Here is a 17,302-nt window from a genome sequence, read left to right on the forward strand (position 1 = left end):
TGAAGTATTAGACTATTCCATACCAACCATATATCATATTATACCCCAATTTTGTGCGCTTTTCAAGACACAACCACAGTACCCAAGATCTAATACATATCTATAAGCTTCATTACATTCTTGATTGATTAATATTACCAGTTGTTCAGTGTTGAAATGGAATTTCAAATGTGTCTAGCCCTCTGGCCAAACTTGAAGAGGGTCTCTTTATCCTTCCTCCAAACATTATACCACATATCAAGCCTTCTAGTACCTCTAAATTGTATATATCACAGGCAATACTAAATTTTTCGGACCTATGGGGTGAGCTCAAAGACATGTGAGGGCATCAGTATAGTACTATCACTTCCGAATTCGATACACTGCCTAATCTGAGGCATCTTATCGAATGTAGAAGTCGTGGCTACCTTTTCGGGGCCCTGAATAGCTGCGAGATTGCCTACAGTCTTTTTTTATAAAATCCTCCCCGACCACCTCCACTTCTTCTTTTCTTCTCCTCTCTCCCTCCCACCACCAAAATTCCTGAAACACGACCACCAACATGTCGTTTTTGTTTGGAGAGCACGTCGTGTCGGTTGACGACGAGTTCTTCTGTCGTCTCTGCCAAGCCCAGTTCTCCTCCTACGACGCCATCTACTCGCACTGCCAAGACAGCCAGCACCATTCTTGGTGCCAGGAGTGTGAGATGGTGTTCCTTGACGAGTGCGAGCTCATGGAACACCTGACGGACGAGGAGTTCCACCACTTCTGTCCGGACTGTGTGAATGGGGTCGATTACCCCGATGCAGAGAGTCTCAGCGCTCATCGTGCGGCGGCACACTTCAAGTGCCAAGAGTGCGGCCTCATCCTGGCCTCGGAGAGGAGCTTGAACACGCACCTCATCTACGAGCATGCCGCTTGCGAGGTCTGCCTCGATGTCTTCTTGGACATGGAAGAGTGCCACCAGGTAAGTTTTATCCTCATTCTTGTATTGATAACTGAAATCAGACTAAAATATAATCATCAGCACATGAGAACCCACCCGTACAGCGAGTACCACTGTCCGCGGTGCGACAACATCGCTGAGACCTTCTCGGCTATCATCCGCCACCTCGAGTCGAGCCGCGATTGTGGACGTCGTATTCAAGTTCTGCGACTCGTCAAGGCAAACCCTCACCTCCGTGATTTCTACATCTACTCTGGCTCTGGCTTCGACTTCTACTGCAAGAGTTGTTTGCTCCGCTGGTCGTCCCTCGGCGAACTTGCTCTGCACCTTGAGAGCACCGACTACTGCAAGTGGCTCCTGGGCCCAGATGAGGCATTCTCCTACTTGCGGGAGCTCCTCGGCCGCCGGCCCGCGCAGGATGAGCGCTCCTCCTCGCCTCCTCCCTGGCTCTCGCCCGACTACGTGATGCACTAGCTGGGCATTCTCAGAATCATACAGCGCAGACGCCTCTTCCACCACGCCATGCGGATTCTCCTCTCCTCTTTCTTCTCTCTCCTTTCTCCTTCCTCTTTTCTCTTTTCTCTCCATTCTTCCTTTATCTCTTCTCCTTTCCTCTCTTCTTTTCTTCTCTTCTCTGACAGCACGGGCTGGGAGATTGTTTTCATGTTTATGGGGGCCAGAATGAGTGGATATGCGGGATCTTTCTATCTTCTTTGTTTTTTTGTTTGAATCTTCACATTTCGTCTCATGTATGTTAGATTAGACCAATCCCGTAATCAAAGAGATGGGCCCCCCCTCCCAATTCCAAGTTCCACATATTCCTCCAGTCATGTAGTCACTGCTGTAGCGGAGATCGCGGGGTGTAGTTGTTGATGAGCAGGGTTGTGATTCGAAGGAGTTAGGGCTAGGAGGTGGCAATTAATGCGTGCATATAAGGAGTGTGGGTCTGTCCAAAGGGCGGTGAGTTGGCGCCGCAAGCATGGCGATGATCGCTGGGCACCGCCTGCCCACTTGAGGCACTTTCATGCCTCAGGCAAACAGCCACCATCAATTTCCACGCTCCACGCACCCAAGCTCCACTCTTCGCTATCTATGCAGGCAGTCCTGCCCTGTCGATCTCATTTTTGCTCAGAACGGTCAGTCAAATTCATCCGATGCATACAGTCTACTAATCTACTGTTTTCATAGGCATGCAAAAACTCTGCCGCCATCTGTATCTTGGCCCTTACTTTCATCGTCACTTTCGATCAAGCTATTGCCCTCAAGATCGCTTCAAGAAAAGGACTCGCATGCCCTTTGATGGCAAACCGCAAAGATGGATAGGTCGAAAATTTTACGATCATTCCCCGAAATGTGTTCACAGCCCGACCAACCATCACAGCGGTGTCGGGTTTACCTCTTATGCGGGAATCAAGTGGCTGCGTCACTCGGGTGTCCGTCCTCATGCTGTTCGCATCAAGCATTACAATCTTGAGCTTCTCCAATTCAATTTGAGTGGCCACTGGACGGAAATTGGTAGAACGACGATACCCAAGTCCTAATTTGACGATACATCTCTTATTCTAGTTGAGCGTAGTAATAGTACTACTATTTTCTAAGTTAGGTGTGCGTAAGCTTGAGACCCCGATAATTGAAAACCAACTTAGTAGTCACCGTCCAAATAGTATCTGTGCTATCAAGAAAGACGATTCGAAAGGCATTTAGAAAGACCTTTCAAGAAGAGATTGTTAGAAGCATGTCTAGTTGGTCGATTTCTCTGGTTTCTAAACTCAGACTTTTGAATAACTATGAGGGTATCCTAATTATAAGATAGTAAAACATTTACAGTGCTGACCCCCAAATAGGTGTGTATCGTGTGTTTAGCAATATTGCATCGTCGCTTTAGCAATTCTCCACTGGACTCTTCAAGTCCAAGAGTAGATATCTACTCGGTGCGCACTTCTGGTACGTCCTACAAGATACTCAATAGTGATTGAGTCTGTGGAAGGCTTAGCCCAGCGGCCGTACAGTTGAAAATCCGGCCGAGGTACATATTCTGAATTACTGCACACATCAGGTATTTAGGCTGCCGATGATTGATTTCCGACTTCAGGAGTCTAGCGTTGATTGACACGATTCGTTAGTGGACGGCTCGCTCTCCCGAGCCCCTGACTATAACCTTAAGGCAAGCCAGAGGGTCTGGATCCGGTTAGACCCTACATAACAAATCGGTCACGGAGCTTTTATGACTTGAGCCGCATACCACTTGGTCGACTACATATTCCTCTTTTGTCATGCTCGGCTCCCATGGAAAATTTCTCTTCGCGATTTGCTTCAGACGCAGCTGAACGCTTTTACTATTCCCAGGTCCACGGTTGCAGCCCTGGGTGCATTGCACAGCACAGTCCTTCTACTCCTGCCTCGCTGCCCTCTCCACAACTTTGATTTTGCGGAGATCATGGGCACATCTGAGTGCTACTGTGCCCTATGTCAGGGGCCTCTGGGGGCTAGGCATGTTGAACTAGGTTCCACCTCACGGGGTCATCTGAACCGGCGGCGCAGAAGGGTCTCTAGACCTCGTCAGGCTAAAGAGGCAGGTCAAGAGTTTGACTTAGTCGCAAGTGATTCAGAGCACGACTCAGATCCATTCTCAGACGATGAAGAAAACGATTTTTATGAGGATTGTAGATTTGACCCTCATCTTGTTTCCGAGGAAAGAACCGAGTGGCTTGACGAGTACCAGGCGCTCGGCTTGAATTTTTGCGCGATTGGGGGCGCTAGGTTTGTTTTGACTTGCTTTACTAAGACAGAGGATGTCTGCTTACTCGAATATTCATGTAGGGCTTTTATCTCTTGTCAAGCGTACGATGATGGTATGGTAAGTCTAACCAACTCTTATGATGGCTTTCTTCGAGCGAAATCTGATACGTGACTAGACTAGGGAAGTGGTCCAACAGGGTGAAGGTAACTGGGCATCGACTGTCTCTACCTTCCGAATACTATGTAGCCTAGCGACGGGACTGACTTGACGAATAGATCCAAACCAGCCACCTGTAGCTGAGAAACATATATTCAATTGGTATGTTGTGTCCTACCAGGTGAATTTGATCTACTTGATCTGTTGATTCCACTGACAAGCTTAGTTATGACTCATGAGAAAAGGACGCTGGGGTCGCATTTCCTTCCATACACAATGTATGGTTGTTCTCGAAAAAGCATACAAATGGTTCTGTGCCCTGCATCGGATAGATGAGGAAAGGTAGGCCATGCCTGGAACAAGTCCAGCTTTGAAGTCTCGTAATTCACAGACAGGATCCTTCTGGGTCTGGGACGATCTTGGGCATAACCGAGTCTGAATTTTACTAACGAATTCCGAGGAACTCGCAGGCTCGATTTGGACGCCCTGTACTATACTTGTAGGGTGAGGTTAATGGCACTACATGAACGTTACTCGCACTACAAACTAGGCCCTTTTCGGTTAACGTCCGCCCCACCACCAAAAGGTACATTTAAGACCTACAGAAATATCGCTGTCTTTATGTGTAGTCATATTCCTCTGGTTCTTATGATAAACAGCCATAATAATTATCGAATAATAGGTAAACATATAGTGACATGCTCGAAGTAAATACTGACCCTAAGAGCGACCGCAAAAAAGGGCTTATTATTCATAGAAATATCTGGACAGAAGCCTTGGTAGACCGTAGTTGTTTTTTTTAGGTGTCGGATGTACCTTTTTGGTGGTGGAAAGTTGCCAAGGCGGGTACTGACCCAAAAAGGTTTAGTATGTAGTGCGAGTAACGTTCATGTAGTGCCATTAACCTCACCCTACAAGTATGCGTCACGGGATGGCAGGTATTTGGAGTTGGACTATGGTGCTATCTCTCCAGACACTACTATGCAAGTTTGGGACTGCCTACCGGGGGAAGAGGTATGAGACAATTTGCCAGTATCCTTGTATACACCACTAATAATTGATAGTTCGCTGTCATCAACCCTTTCGAATCACTGCCGCTCAATTTATTGCTTACCGCAGAGCAGAAAGTTTGCCCATTCCGCAACAGGTTACCTGGAATCGACCCATTTCAGTGCCTTCCTATCGAGATTATACAGATGATCTGCCGCTATTTGCCCAAAGAAGCCTTACGGGCGTTTCTCACAGCATCGCCTACGGTGTATTATCTTACACAAGATCCCGCATTTTGGAAATCACTCTCCATGTCACGCTTGGGCTGCGCTTGGGAGTTGTGGGAAGGCCGGGGTACTGAAGTGCAAGACCGTACACAGACTGATTATCGAAGGATTTACCTTCGCCTTGAAAAGTATACTTCGAAGCCGTTTGGATTGACAGTTCCTATGAGACCTTGGATGAGTATAATGAACCGAAGGCGCATTTGGAATGCTTGTGTTGAGCTTTTGGAATACTATTCCGAGGGCAGGACTCCAGGTGACAATCCCCGGTCTCGAGGACTTCCCGCTTGGATGGAAACCTGGGAACTAAATTTACCTGATAAAACCTCAGACGTGGCTACTTTCTTGGGTACTTTCTATCGACATAGATCGAGCGGTTGAAATGTGACTTGACTCTCCGATAAGGGAACATCTCACAACACTGAATTTCGATCGCTCTCCGCGCTTATTTTTGTCCACATCACCTATCCTTTGGGGCTAGCACCCCAGACTATCTGATATGGGCCGGAATAAAAGAGCCACTCCGTATCGCTCGCTATGTAGTTAGTCATTTAGAAATTGGCTGTCAGTGAGTAATCAGTGGCTATGATCACCAAGCAATTTCTAAGCACTTTCACTTAGCGGTGATCACTGATTAATGAGTGATTACATCCATGACTATACTAACCGGATCATCAAGCCTGAGCCTAATCTTAGCCCAAAAAAGCATCCGCCAGCGGACATAATCCTCTACATATAGATGCAAATTCTCTATTTGTGTTAGCCGTTGCAGCGTATACCATGAATTAGGAAAATAAAGGCGAACTTCTTCGAACTACCAGCACAAGAAGCCATCCATGTTCCTAGTCCATCTATTATGATCCCATGGATGTTACTATATGCTGTGCGCCCCATACGTTTATTGTTCCTGATGTCTCGTTTCCGGCCCCCACCCCCAACTTCAAGGCCCAAGCAACTCTCTGCAGGGGTACAACGTGGGTTTCTTATTTCTTATTTTTATTTATAGCATCTATCTTACGGGCCGGCGCGAAAGAAATGAATTTGATATGCTCTTTCTATTCATGGTTAGGTTAGTTATATTGTTATACGCTCGAAAGCAAGATTGGAGTGTGGTGTTTCTATTTAGATCACTCCATCAATGGATCCGGTTGACCGTTGTACTACGGCCGGTCGGCGGGATGAATGAGTAGGTTTCCAATGTACAGAGTATGTAGTCCTTAGTGAACTAGTGACTTTATCCGGCTAGCAGATAACTAAATAACGGTTGTATAGCTTCTCACCCAGTGACCACTAAACTACCAGAACTACGTGGGGCTATTCTTAGAAAGCTGACACCAATTCCCGCCTCAAAATGCCCACAAGATAACGGTTCTACAAAGAACAATAAACTCCGAAACTACGTACAACACCTTACCATTCCACAAGAAAATCAAACCAAATACCCCAAATGGTCCCCGACCATAACTAATTTAACGATTCATCCCATCAGCCCCAATCCCAGTAAGATTCGTAATGAGCCTCAGGCCCAGTCTCAACCTCAAACCCGCACCCGCCGCGCGACCGTCATGTTATTGTCTTCTTCAGCTGAATACCCCACTATCCCCTCGTCGACTCATCGACTAATCAACCACTCACCTAAGCCGGTCCCTGTCCACCACAGGCTGCCAAGGGCCCGGTAACATTTGTCATTGACCATCTTAGGCTAGGGCGTGCTAAGCCGGTAGATAGTGGCTCATGTAGTGGACATTTGTGGCTTTGCCAACGTCTTTGTGGCTAGCAGGGGGGCTTGTTGCTGGAATCGTAGCTGATAACTGGGTGTTGTAGCCTGTGTGTCCTTACGCCCTTACCTCATGCCGTTTGGCTCGTGAAGAGTATGAGTCGGCCCTGACTCAGACATGAACGCCGCGGCGGAGGGGGCCCAATATTATTTTTTTTTGCTGGGTTTCTCAAGCTGCTTTGGGCGGTTTCTAGGCTTTTCGTCTAGAATATTACTTGATTTGGAATTTGGGGGCTCGGGATTTGCTAAGAGATAGTGCGGATTATTGGCGCTGGTGGATGATGAGCTCAGGCAGACATCGCGCTACGATTCAGGTGATGCTGTGTTTGGAATTTTTGGGGGTTCTTTTTTTTCGTCTTTCTTGGAATTGTCAGAAACTAGAAATTGTCGACTACAGGTGGTATTTTGTCTTATTGAAAACTTTTTATAAATAAATTCGTCGATCATGGCGATCAAACTGTTTTTATTTTTCTACATCACAGACCGAAACATCTTTAGATTGCGATCTACTTCAATCTTCATACTTTGATCTATTCAAACACTATTATAAATACATACACCTTGCAGTTCATTGATCAATCACTCCAACTGATTGCCCTCAATTGATAATCTACCACGTGTGATCATCCATTACCTCCATTTATCACAATATCGTCTCTATTCGGACCTCAAGACATCGCCAACACCTTCACAATGGGCCGCGGCGGATACAACGGACCTGCCAACGACGCAGACGAGTCGGACGAGCAACGCTTCACAAACTGAATGCCAGTCCATGTCCAATGAACAGGGTTCAATGACGGACATCATCATCATAACTCCCCACTCAATGCACACAATGGACACGAGCACGAGCACCCAGCAAGGACTGGGACCTGACTTGAAACAACATCGCCACTCCAAATTGCAAGGGATCCACGCGCTCTTCGCTTCCGAATATCCGGGATACGAGATCTCGTATCCCCACGATGCATGGATGCATGGATACGGTGAATATCGACATCACTTGCCGACGCAGAATCTACAACAGTGTTAGTCGCACCATTCAGTGATATACTAGGAGGAGGAACACCGGGGAAATCCACTTGAGGGGAAAACACTCACTTCTCAAAGACCACGCCGAGCACATCTTCAACATCCCCGCTCTCGCCTTGACCGGTAATCTTGGCCAGCATATCGGCGGCAAAGCGCAAGTGCTCGGCGGCGGTCACGATATCGATTTCAACATCGATGGAGGCGGGGTTATGGTCAAGAGAGTCAGAAGTGTTGGAGATAGCAGCCGTTGTCTGGTATAGGAAGTCGTTCAAATGGTCGAGACATTTCTGTAGATTCGAGCTTTGTCGATGTGTGACGCCTAGTGAATCTTCCCAATACGATTTATCATATTGACCACTTTCATCTCCATCCGTACCGAGCGGCGACGCGATCTGCTCGAAAGTCGAGATGAGCCCCCGTAAGAATGCCTGTACATTGCCCGGGTCTGTCTGCTTCAGGCCCTGGTCATCAACAGAAGACAGCGACCCGCGCTGCGCTTCATAACAGGATATAGCAAAGACCCGGTCTGCCGGCACAGCAGGGAAGACATCACGAATAGTCTTCTCTAGAGCTTGCGGCAGCGAATTCCCCCTCTCATCAGCTCGTAACTTGTCGCATTTGTTGACAGCAACAACGAGGCATTTCCCAGCCTCCACACAGTCATTCACGGCGTCCAAGACCTCGGGTTCCACAGACAACCGCACGTCCCCGCCACCATCTTCCAACGAAACAACTACAACAACAACATCAGATTCAAGAGCCCTCTCCCTAGCCCTCCGAATCCCCTCCTTCTCCACAGCACCAATCACAACCGTCCCCGACCCGCCAACCTCTGCACGAATCCCAGCCATATCACCCAGCTTGCAATACCACCCCCCAAGATCAACACCAACATCCACAATATCACGCGTAGTCCCCTCCTCCGTACTAACAATAGCAGCCTCCTTCCCAACAACCCGATTCAACAACGAACTCTTTCCGGCATTCGGCGCACCAAGTAGGGCAACCCGAATTCCACTCCGCAATAACTCACCCTTACTAGCATTCTGCACATGAAATCCAATCTGCACCGCCAGCGCACGCACCTGTCCCGAAACAGATGCAACGAGTTCCTCGGTAGATTCGTCGAAATGCTGGTCCTCGGAGAAATCAATCAACGCCTCCAGCTCGCCGCGCGCATACAGCAGCGTCTGGCGCCAGAGCTCGTACCGCTTTAATAAGGCATCGCTTGCGCCTCGCACAGCCAGACGCCGCTGCTGCTCTGTATCTGCGGAAAGCGTATCGCCTAGGGCTTCGATTTGCGGGAGACCCAGTCGGTCATTCATGAAGGCGCGGCGGGTGAACTCGCCCGGCTCGGCGTACCGGACTACCGCGTCGGATTGATTGGTGCATTCTATAGCAGATAGCACTGCCTTGACAATCGCGGGTCCGCCGTGTATGTGTAGCTCCAGTACATCCTCGCCTGTGACGGTCTTCGGGCCGGGAAAGTAGAGGACTAGGGCGCCTGCGTCTAGGACGGTGTTTGGGGAAGGTGGGTGCGAGGGGTCGTATAATGTGCGTAGTGCCGCAAAGCGTGGTTTCGGCAGGGGTCTGTTAGGACATAGGGACTTGTATATCTAGAGGGGGGGCCGTTATCAGTATACGCGGCGGGAAATGCGGACTCTGCTTGAATGAAGATGCGTACCGAGGCACATGCTGGACCCGATATCCGTACGACAGCAATCGCTGCCCTGCCGGGTGCTGTAGATAGTGCATATATTGTAGAATCTGCATCTAGCATAAAGCGTCTCTGATGAGAAGATGAGAAGCTCCGGATGTTGCTAGGAGGTTGATGATGCGGAGCTTGTGCGGAGATTGGGGCTCGACTCCGGAATGGGCGTTCACCTAGCCCTAGTATAGTTGGGTGTGATTGTTTGCATGATGGGCGGAAGGGAGAAGCCCAACGCAGTACTCGAGGGCGAGAAGCTCGCATGCAGATAGCTGGGCGTTGGTGCAGAGCTACAGGAAGGTTGATCAACCTTGTCGGCGCAGATAATGCGATAACGATTAGGTCACGTGAGTCCATTGTATGTCAAACTTTATGGAAACCCAATTATGGTGGTTGATAGCAATAAGGTGATAATTACGGGATCGAGATTGGTGACTGATGCTACAAATATTTTTAAGCTACTTTTAAGATATCTCGAGGAGACCTAGAAGGATGGTCATCATTACACTCAAACGAAACTCTAAAAGAACTTCTACGATACAAGGCGAAACCACCGGATAGTGAAGTATGAGCATAATCATCTCAAAATTTATCTCTATGTACAACAACACCCCCCAATCCGAAAATACACAAATCTAAGCCATTGACAGTACACACTACCACCACGACCCAGCACTCACTCCCTCCTACATCCCAAATCCCCACCTCAATACAAGATAAATCCCCAAGAAGAGATACATCGGAAAAAAAATACAATTCGATGCCCAACACGTCCAGCCACAGACAGTATACAGACACCGCCGTGGCCAGAGACGCATATGACGCGGCTTTAGAAAGGAGAATTATGTACAAGGAGATATAGAAAGAGAGGAAGAGGAAGGGGAAGGGGATCAGGCGACACAAGCCCCAGCCTAGCATGGCGTAAATCCGAATGCGAATTTGAAAAAAAATGTACCCTCGACCGAACCCAAAAATAGCACACGAAAGGGACGAAAAGGGGGTAATAGAAAAGATGAAATGAGATGAAGAAAGAGGAAGAAGAAAATTCACAATTAACAGGACGATGGTATCATGACACCATGCTTTGCTCATCACGGGTAAGTGAAGTGGGGAGATGGACAGAATAAGAAAAGGACGGGGAAAGAAAGTTCGGAGCCCGGAGGTTGCGGTTGGTAGAGGTGGGAGATTTGAGGTAAAAGAAGGGAGGAGGTGGGATCGGAAGATATTATACAGGTCGAGGGTCGAGGGCTGTGATGAGGTATGTGGGTCTTGGGTGTGCGATGTTGATGCAGGAGACAATGTTAGAGGAGAAAGAAGTAAAGGACATTCCGAGACGGCATCAGGGAGAAATCTATCAGACATTGGATTATGGGTTGGCCGGGCGAGTATGATGAGTGTTTGAATCAAAGTCAGGGGGTAAAAGTCTGATCTCAATCCGATAATTCAATCGGATGGTTGGCAGAGGATCCATCAGCTGTTGGTTCTTGTTCAGACGGGCCATCGTCATGTTGCTCCGAGACAACAATCTCAGGTGGCACGGAGGGCTTCAAATCATCTGGGATCGGGCTCGGGAGCGGGTCATCGCCGCCAGCGACAGAGCCTGCTTGTGATGGTGAAGTCGGTTCCTGGACGGTTGCGAGACCAGCACCTGAACCATCAGCACTATCTTTGCTGCCTGCACCATTCCGTCGTCTCATACGACGTTGACGACGCTCTTCATCAGCGCTTTCTCGTCGGCGACGTTGTCGATCCCCGTTCGCGTCAGAGTTACTCCTCAAGCCTAGAAGCATACTGGCAGCGCGGTCTGCAACGTCCTCGCCTTCCGAGATCTGAGCCTCTTTAGCGCCGTCTTCACCTTCGGCGGGGACAGGCGGGCTCAGAAGGCCATTCTCATCCGTTTGGGCACTGCCATCAGCAGGCTGGTCTGACCCTTCGCCTCCCTCAGCTCCTGAGAGATCGGGCGGCTTCTGACCAGAAGCAACGCGCACTTGATGACGTTCCTTGAGACGGGCACGACGGCGACGATCTCGCACGTCCTTGGTTTGGGGCGCAGCAGCACGCAGCTTCTCGAGTAGCGAGTCCATGGCTCCGCTGGTTGCAGGTGAATTGGGTGATTCGGTGGCAGCACCATTGGCAAGGTTGACATTGATGCGCTTGCGAGCCAGAGAAGCCTCCGTGCGTTTTCTGGACTCTTCCAAGCCGATATTCTTCTCGCGAGATTTCTATAAATGAGACGAATTAGCAATCTGAACACCATCAGGACGGTATCAACTTTTCGACGAACCTTCCATTCCATCAAGAACGAAGCCAACTTCGCAAAGAAGTCTCGCCGAGCATTCTCATCAGCGTTGTCCTCGCCATAGAAGACCATGATATCGTCATACGACTTGACCATCTCATCCAGGTACAGCTGCAACTGCTCAGCCTTGCGACGAGCATCCTTCATACTCCGCTGAACAATCTGGCTGACACGATCCTGAGGGTGGAACTTCTTCGGATCGCTGAGATTACCCGCATCCAAGCTAGCCTGCACATTCTTGATATTGCTGATGTACTTGATGGAATCCGTGCGCAGCTGGTCAACGCTGACCTTCTGCAGGCCGATCACGCCACCAATCTCCTCACTGAAGCCCTCCCATTCGGGGTACTGGTTGCGCACGATACGCTCGACCAGATCGGCAAAGGTAGTCTCGTTCTTGTCGTCCTTGACCATACCCAGACGTGCAAGAGAGCTCAGCTTGAAACCTTGCGCTTGCTTGTTGGCATCGTTCATGAAGTTACCAATGTCAAGAATCAAACCGAGGACATTCATCAGGGAAACCGAGTCACGCAGGGACTCGCTGACCCGGACAACCTCCTGCAGTCGGGTAGAAATGTACTCATACTCGTGCTCGAAGGAGCGCGTCAAAGCAAGAGCTCTCATACGAGCCTTCCAGTAATGATTCAGCTCAAAGGCAGTAGACAGATAAATCTGATCTTCACGAGTGAGTTCAGTCGGATCTTGCTCGCGCTCCGAGCTAGCAGCACCAGGAACAGTCCAATCCCGACTATACGGAGCCATCAACTTGGCAACATTCTCGGGGATCGAGCACATTTCGTCTCTTTGCAAGAAGTCCATCACAACCATATTATCCAAAATCTCCGTGTCACAGTGAATAATCATACGCGTAACATCCTCAGCCGGGAACTGAGAGAATTTGGAAAGGGCGATCTGGAAATTCTTCGACAGATCATTAGAAATAATCTGCTTCTTGTCCTTGCGTTGCTTGGCTGCGGTGCTTGCTCCGAAGATTTTAGTTTCCTTGGCCATGAACAGGCGCTCGACTTCATCAAGGACGCCCTTCTTGGCTAGGTCGGTATACTTCTGCTCCTTCTCTTGTTGAGTCGGTGCATGGGCAGCCCAAACGGTTACCTGTGGAGTATCAACCTTGTCCCAATGCAGAGCCTTGAGTTTCTTCTTAGGTCGGATAGAAGGCATGCCAGTGATCGAAGACGACATATCGTCTTGAACCATATATGTGGGTCTCCAGCCAGCGCCCAAAGGAGCACTGGGAGGCGGAGGAGGAGGAGGAGCAAAGCCACCAGGCGCTCCCGGAGGAGGCGGGGGTGGAAGTCCAATGCCACCGCCAGGGGGAGGCGGCGGAGGGGGGATGCCAATCTTTCCACCAGGAGGGGGAGGTGGTGGAGGAGCGCCGGAGATACCCTTGGCACCACCAGGCGGAGGCGGAGGGGGAATAGCGAGTTTTCCGCCTGGGGGAGGAGGAGGGGGAGGAACAACAGCCGTGGCACCACCAGGCGGGGGGTGGGGGAGGGACAACGAGTTTCCCGCCCGATGGAGGCGGAGGGGGAGGGGGAGGCATTGCTTTTTGATCGGCCTCTGCTTTGTCCTCGGCCTCGGGCACCTCCGCTGTCGGAGTAACATCGCCAACATCTTCAGGCTTGGTAGACTCATCCGCGGCCGCGGCAGCAGCAGCATCCGAATCGTCATCATACTTGGGCACCTTGGAAGCAAGTTCACCAAGCAGACCAGTAGCCTGGGCAGGGTTCATGCGTGGACGCTGGTACTCAATCAAACGAGGCTTCTCGTACACAGCCTCTTCATCCTCATCAACGGGCGACATGGGCAGACCATCGGGGCCCTGGTCCATTTCAGGTACATGGCTGCGCTTCCGGTAGACAGAACCCAGGGAACTAGGATCCAGGTTCCGACGAGTAGACTCGGCGAATTCCTCGCTATAATCGACGTCTCCTTCCATCCTCTCACGGAGCTCGCGGAGACGGTCAGAAGGGCCATGCTGGCCCCAGACCTTGCCCTCCAGCTTGAACTGAGTCTTAGTCCGCTCAAGCTGGCGCTCAAGACGTTCCATGAGGCGCTCACGATCCATAATACCCGGCAATTGAGAAGGATCGGTAGGTTCGGCATCAGATGCATTAGCCTGCTTCCTAGCATTCGACGCAGCGATATCTTGGGCATCACGAAGCATAAGGTACAGCTCACGGGTCTCTAATTCATTGCGCTGCAATTCTTGTGCACGTAACCGCTGGACTTCAGCAACCTCGGCCTTGAAAGTTTCGTTTTGGCGGCCCTGAAGCTCGATAATGCCGGCCTGCTCGTCGATCTGCTTTTGGAGTTTCTTGACTAGACCTTCAGCACCAAGTTCAACCTGGGCTTTCATCTCATCACGCTCCGCAATGGCAGCCTCGGCGATCTGGCGCGCCTCCAGGGCTTCATCATACACTCGCCTCGCCTCGGCATCGGTGTGAAGACGGTCCAACAGGCTCTGCACGGTAAAGTTCAAGCCCTGACGAAGATCTAGATCAGGCAACCTCCGGTCCATAGCAACGTAACTCATCATAGCATCAACAAGTTGGAACATGCGCAGGCCCTCTTCGCCGGCATTCTCTCGAATCAACAGCATATGCTGCATAGCCGAGAGAAAATAGTCATGCGAACGAGTACCCTGAATCTTCATGGCGATAGCATCCGCAATCTGAAGGGGGTCACTCATATCCTTGACCTCGCCCTCGACACTATCCTTCATACTGCTGCCCTCGCGCTGAAGCAGATCCTCATAATCGATAGCCTCATTTTCGCGGAACCGCTCAATCTGCTTGTCAATGACTTCATACTGGAAGCCCTCCATCTTCGTGAGCAGTCGCTTGATACCACATGAGATGAATTGCGCGCGGATATGGCATCGCAGCTGGAGGTCATTCTCGGCACCATCAACAAGCATATTAATCAGGATCATTGTCGAGACGGCGTATTCCATCAACAGATTCTCCATGCCAATGCCACCGCTGCGGTACTCCTCACTGGCACCGACTAGACTGCCCATCTTGCCACGGCCATCAATGGTGACTTCAGTGATACGCATCCATGCATCGAAGCGGCCGGTTTCATTATGGTCATGTTTGACCTTGTCCATAGCCTGGAGGACCTTTTGGTGGCCTTGACCTTCGGCCCAGTGGCACAGGAAGGTGAGAACCTCGCTGACGAGTTTCCGGGTCTGGAGACGAGGGGACGAAAGCGAGTTGACGAGGGCGACCAGAACTCCTTGGTGTTCAAGGGCATCGTCCGCACCATACTTGTTGTTCATGACACCCTTCAAACACTTGGCGATATCATATTCACGATCAAGATCCTTGTCACCCGATGGAGGAGCAGGAACGGGACCAGAAGCTTTGCGGCGATTAATCTTTTGGAGAACATTTGTAAGGGCAACTTGACCCTGAGCTTCGACGAAAGCTTTCACCCAACTGTATTCAAAATGAGCATAACGTCGCGGAAACAGAATAAAGCATGTATCAGTTCAACTCACCTAATCGGCTGCGTCCGTAGACTGACACTCAGACTAGCGAGTTGCTTGGACGTAATTGTATCATCCATGACTTTCTTCACATACCACTCCGGGCTTCCTTCCTCGTCGGCCCGCTCTAGCAGGCCCGAGAGTCCATCATGCCCATGCGTCTGGCGAGCATTCTGTCTCCGTTTCTGCTCGCCTTGCAACTCCGTCAAACGATCCTGGTGAACCAAAGTCCACTTCTTGGAAGCCGGATATGACAACATCTGCCGCTTCGCCTGTTCAGGAAGATTCTGCCACCCACGCTTCTGCATCAACTCCAAGAACAACTGATCCACAACCCGGTCGTCCCTAGGACGGGTCAGGTAGTTATCCGGTGGGCGAGGCACTGCAGCGGGTATGGGCTGGTGCGAGGCTGCGGCGTTTGAAAGGCGACCAGAACTGCTGCTGGGGAAGACGGTATTGCGGTCACTCGAGTGGGAGGGGGTGAGGGTACGGGAGGAGCCGTCTGCGGAGAAATAGTTCGAGCCACGGGTGTTGGAAGAATGCGAGGAGTATAAACTGGTCTGATCAAGTGATGTACGAGAATTGGAAGAGGAGTCTATCGAGTGATTCGCGGCTGAACTACCGGGGCGACCCCATTGTTGGTATCGCGTCCCCCGGTCTCCCGAGGTACTGCTGGTCATGGTCATGCCAGAGGTGTGAGGGGGTGGGCGGGGGCCGGAGGGATGTGAAGCGTATCCATTTGGCGCAGAGGAAGACGTCCAGGTGGGATATTGATGGTAATCACCGCCGGTTTTGCCAAGGTTGTTGGGTGAGGGTTCATGGCGGGAGGAGGAGTCAGGGCGGGACATGCTGTCGATCGGGATAGGTGTTCTCGTGCCGGAGGGCATACTGTCGTAGGGAATAGATGTGATAACACCGGCTGTGGGGGCGAGGCTGGCTGTGTCTATGTCTCCAGTCATATCGACAGATTGGATTGACGAGCGCATTGAGTATCGGGATGATCGGGAACCGGCCACACTGGCAGGCGGCGCCAGGCTGTCGTAGGAACCCCCATACCCATCCGATCGCTCATCAGCCGGCCTCTCCTTGTACAATTTCCTCCCGAAAAAGGACTTCCCAGCGGACGTTTGCCTGGACTTGTCGGCGGGCGGGCCGGTGGGCATTTTGGCGCGGGTTCACTCTCCTCTCACCCTCTGTCGCTCTCTCTCATTCACTCTCGTTATGAGCTGGCAGGATGCAGCATAAAGAAGCCAACAGCCCTCCGTCGCGTGGTGAGAGATGGTGGAAGGAAATTCAAAGGTTGAATCACAGGGTTGTAGCGGGGTCGATCGCTATAGATCTGGAGGTGACAGGCGATAACATTCACAAATTGTCTAAAGTCTGTTTTCGTCCCTCCCTGGCTAAGTTAATTTAGTATACCCGCTTTTGTTGCTACGGCGGAGCCGCCGCGCGCTGGGGGGAGGGTGTGGCAGACAGCGGGCACCCCAAAAACACATGGGAATAAAGAGACTTACCGCACAAAGGAATGAATGACAAGTAAGAAAATCAAATTATGGAAAATATGAAACGATCGGAAAATAGGTGCAATATGCAAGTCCCGGCGAGTCCTGACGCCAGGGTCGATCAAAAGCACGGGCGTTTGGATCCCAAAGCGCCTGATTAGGGGGCTGCCAAACTGGTCCGGAGAAACTCCCCGACCCGGGGAGCACGTGATTATGATAGGAGAGAGAAGTAATGGTCATGTGACTTTGTATCGTTGAGATCGACCTTGCCCATGGGGAAAGCCAACTACGGACATGCTTGTTTCTTCTTAATTGATTTGACAGGTTGTGTGGGGGAACTTTGGACTGGATTGGACTGAACTGGGCTTACAACCC

The 17,302-nt window shown here is 50.5% G+C and overlaps 3 protein-coding genes across 3 annotated transcripts; 1 reads left to right on the forward strand and 2 right to left on the reverse strand.

Annotated features, from left to right (window-relative positions):
• Positions 1-541: 541 nt before the first annotated feature.
• Positions 542-1,399, forward strand: N7473_013404 (C2H2 finger domain-containing protein; the record flags this gene model as incomplete). Its single annotated transcript, XM_057159343.1, has 2 exons — positions 542-946; positions 1,007-1,399. 2 exons carry the CDS (start codon positions 542-544, stop codon positions 1,397-1,399), a joined length of 798 nt encoding a protein of 265 aa, XP_057002079.1.
• A 6,475-nt stretch (positions 1,400-7,874) lies between these two features.
• Positions 7,875-9,687, reverse strand: N7473_013405 (tRNA modification GTPase; the record flags this gene model as incomplete). The annotated part of the gene is made up of 3 exons (XM_057159344.1): positions 7,875-7,893; positions 7,977-9,523; positions 9,592-9,687. The coding sequence occupies 3 exons, from the start codon at positions 9,685-9,687 to the stop codon at positions 7,875-7,877; spliced, it is 1,662 nt and encodes a 553-aa protein (XP_057002080.1).
• Positions 9,688-11,045: 1,358 nt separating this feature from the next.
• Positions 11,046-16,588, reverse strand: N7473_013406 (formin sepA; the record flags this gene model as incomplete). Its single annotated transcript, XM_057159345.1, has 4 exons — positions 11,046-11,837; positions 11,900-13,477; positions 13,536-15,375; positions 15,438-16,588. The coding sequence occupies 4 exons, from the start codon at positions 16,586-16,588 to the stop codon at positions 11,046-11,048; spliced, it is 5,361 nt and encodes a 1,786-aa protein (XP_057002081.1).
• Positions 16,589-17,302: the final 714 nt, after the last annotated feature.

This window comes from Penicillium subrubescens, assembly GCF_028828155.1.
Source record: "Penicillium subrubescens strain IBT 31985 chromosome Unknown utg000014l_segment0_segment0, whole genome shotgun sequence".
Classification (NCBI taxonomy): Eukaryota; Fungi; Ascomycota; class Eurotiomycetes; order Eurotiales; family Aspergillaceae; genus Penicillium; species Penicillium subrubescens.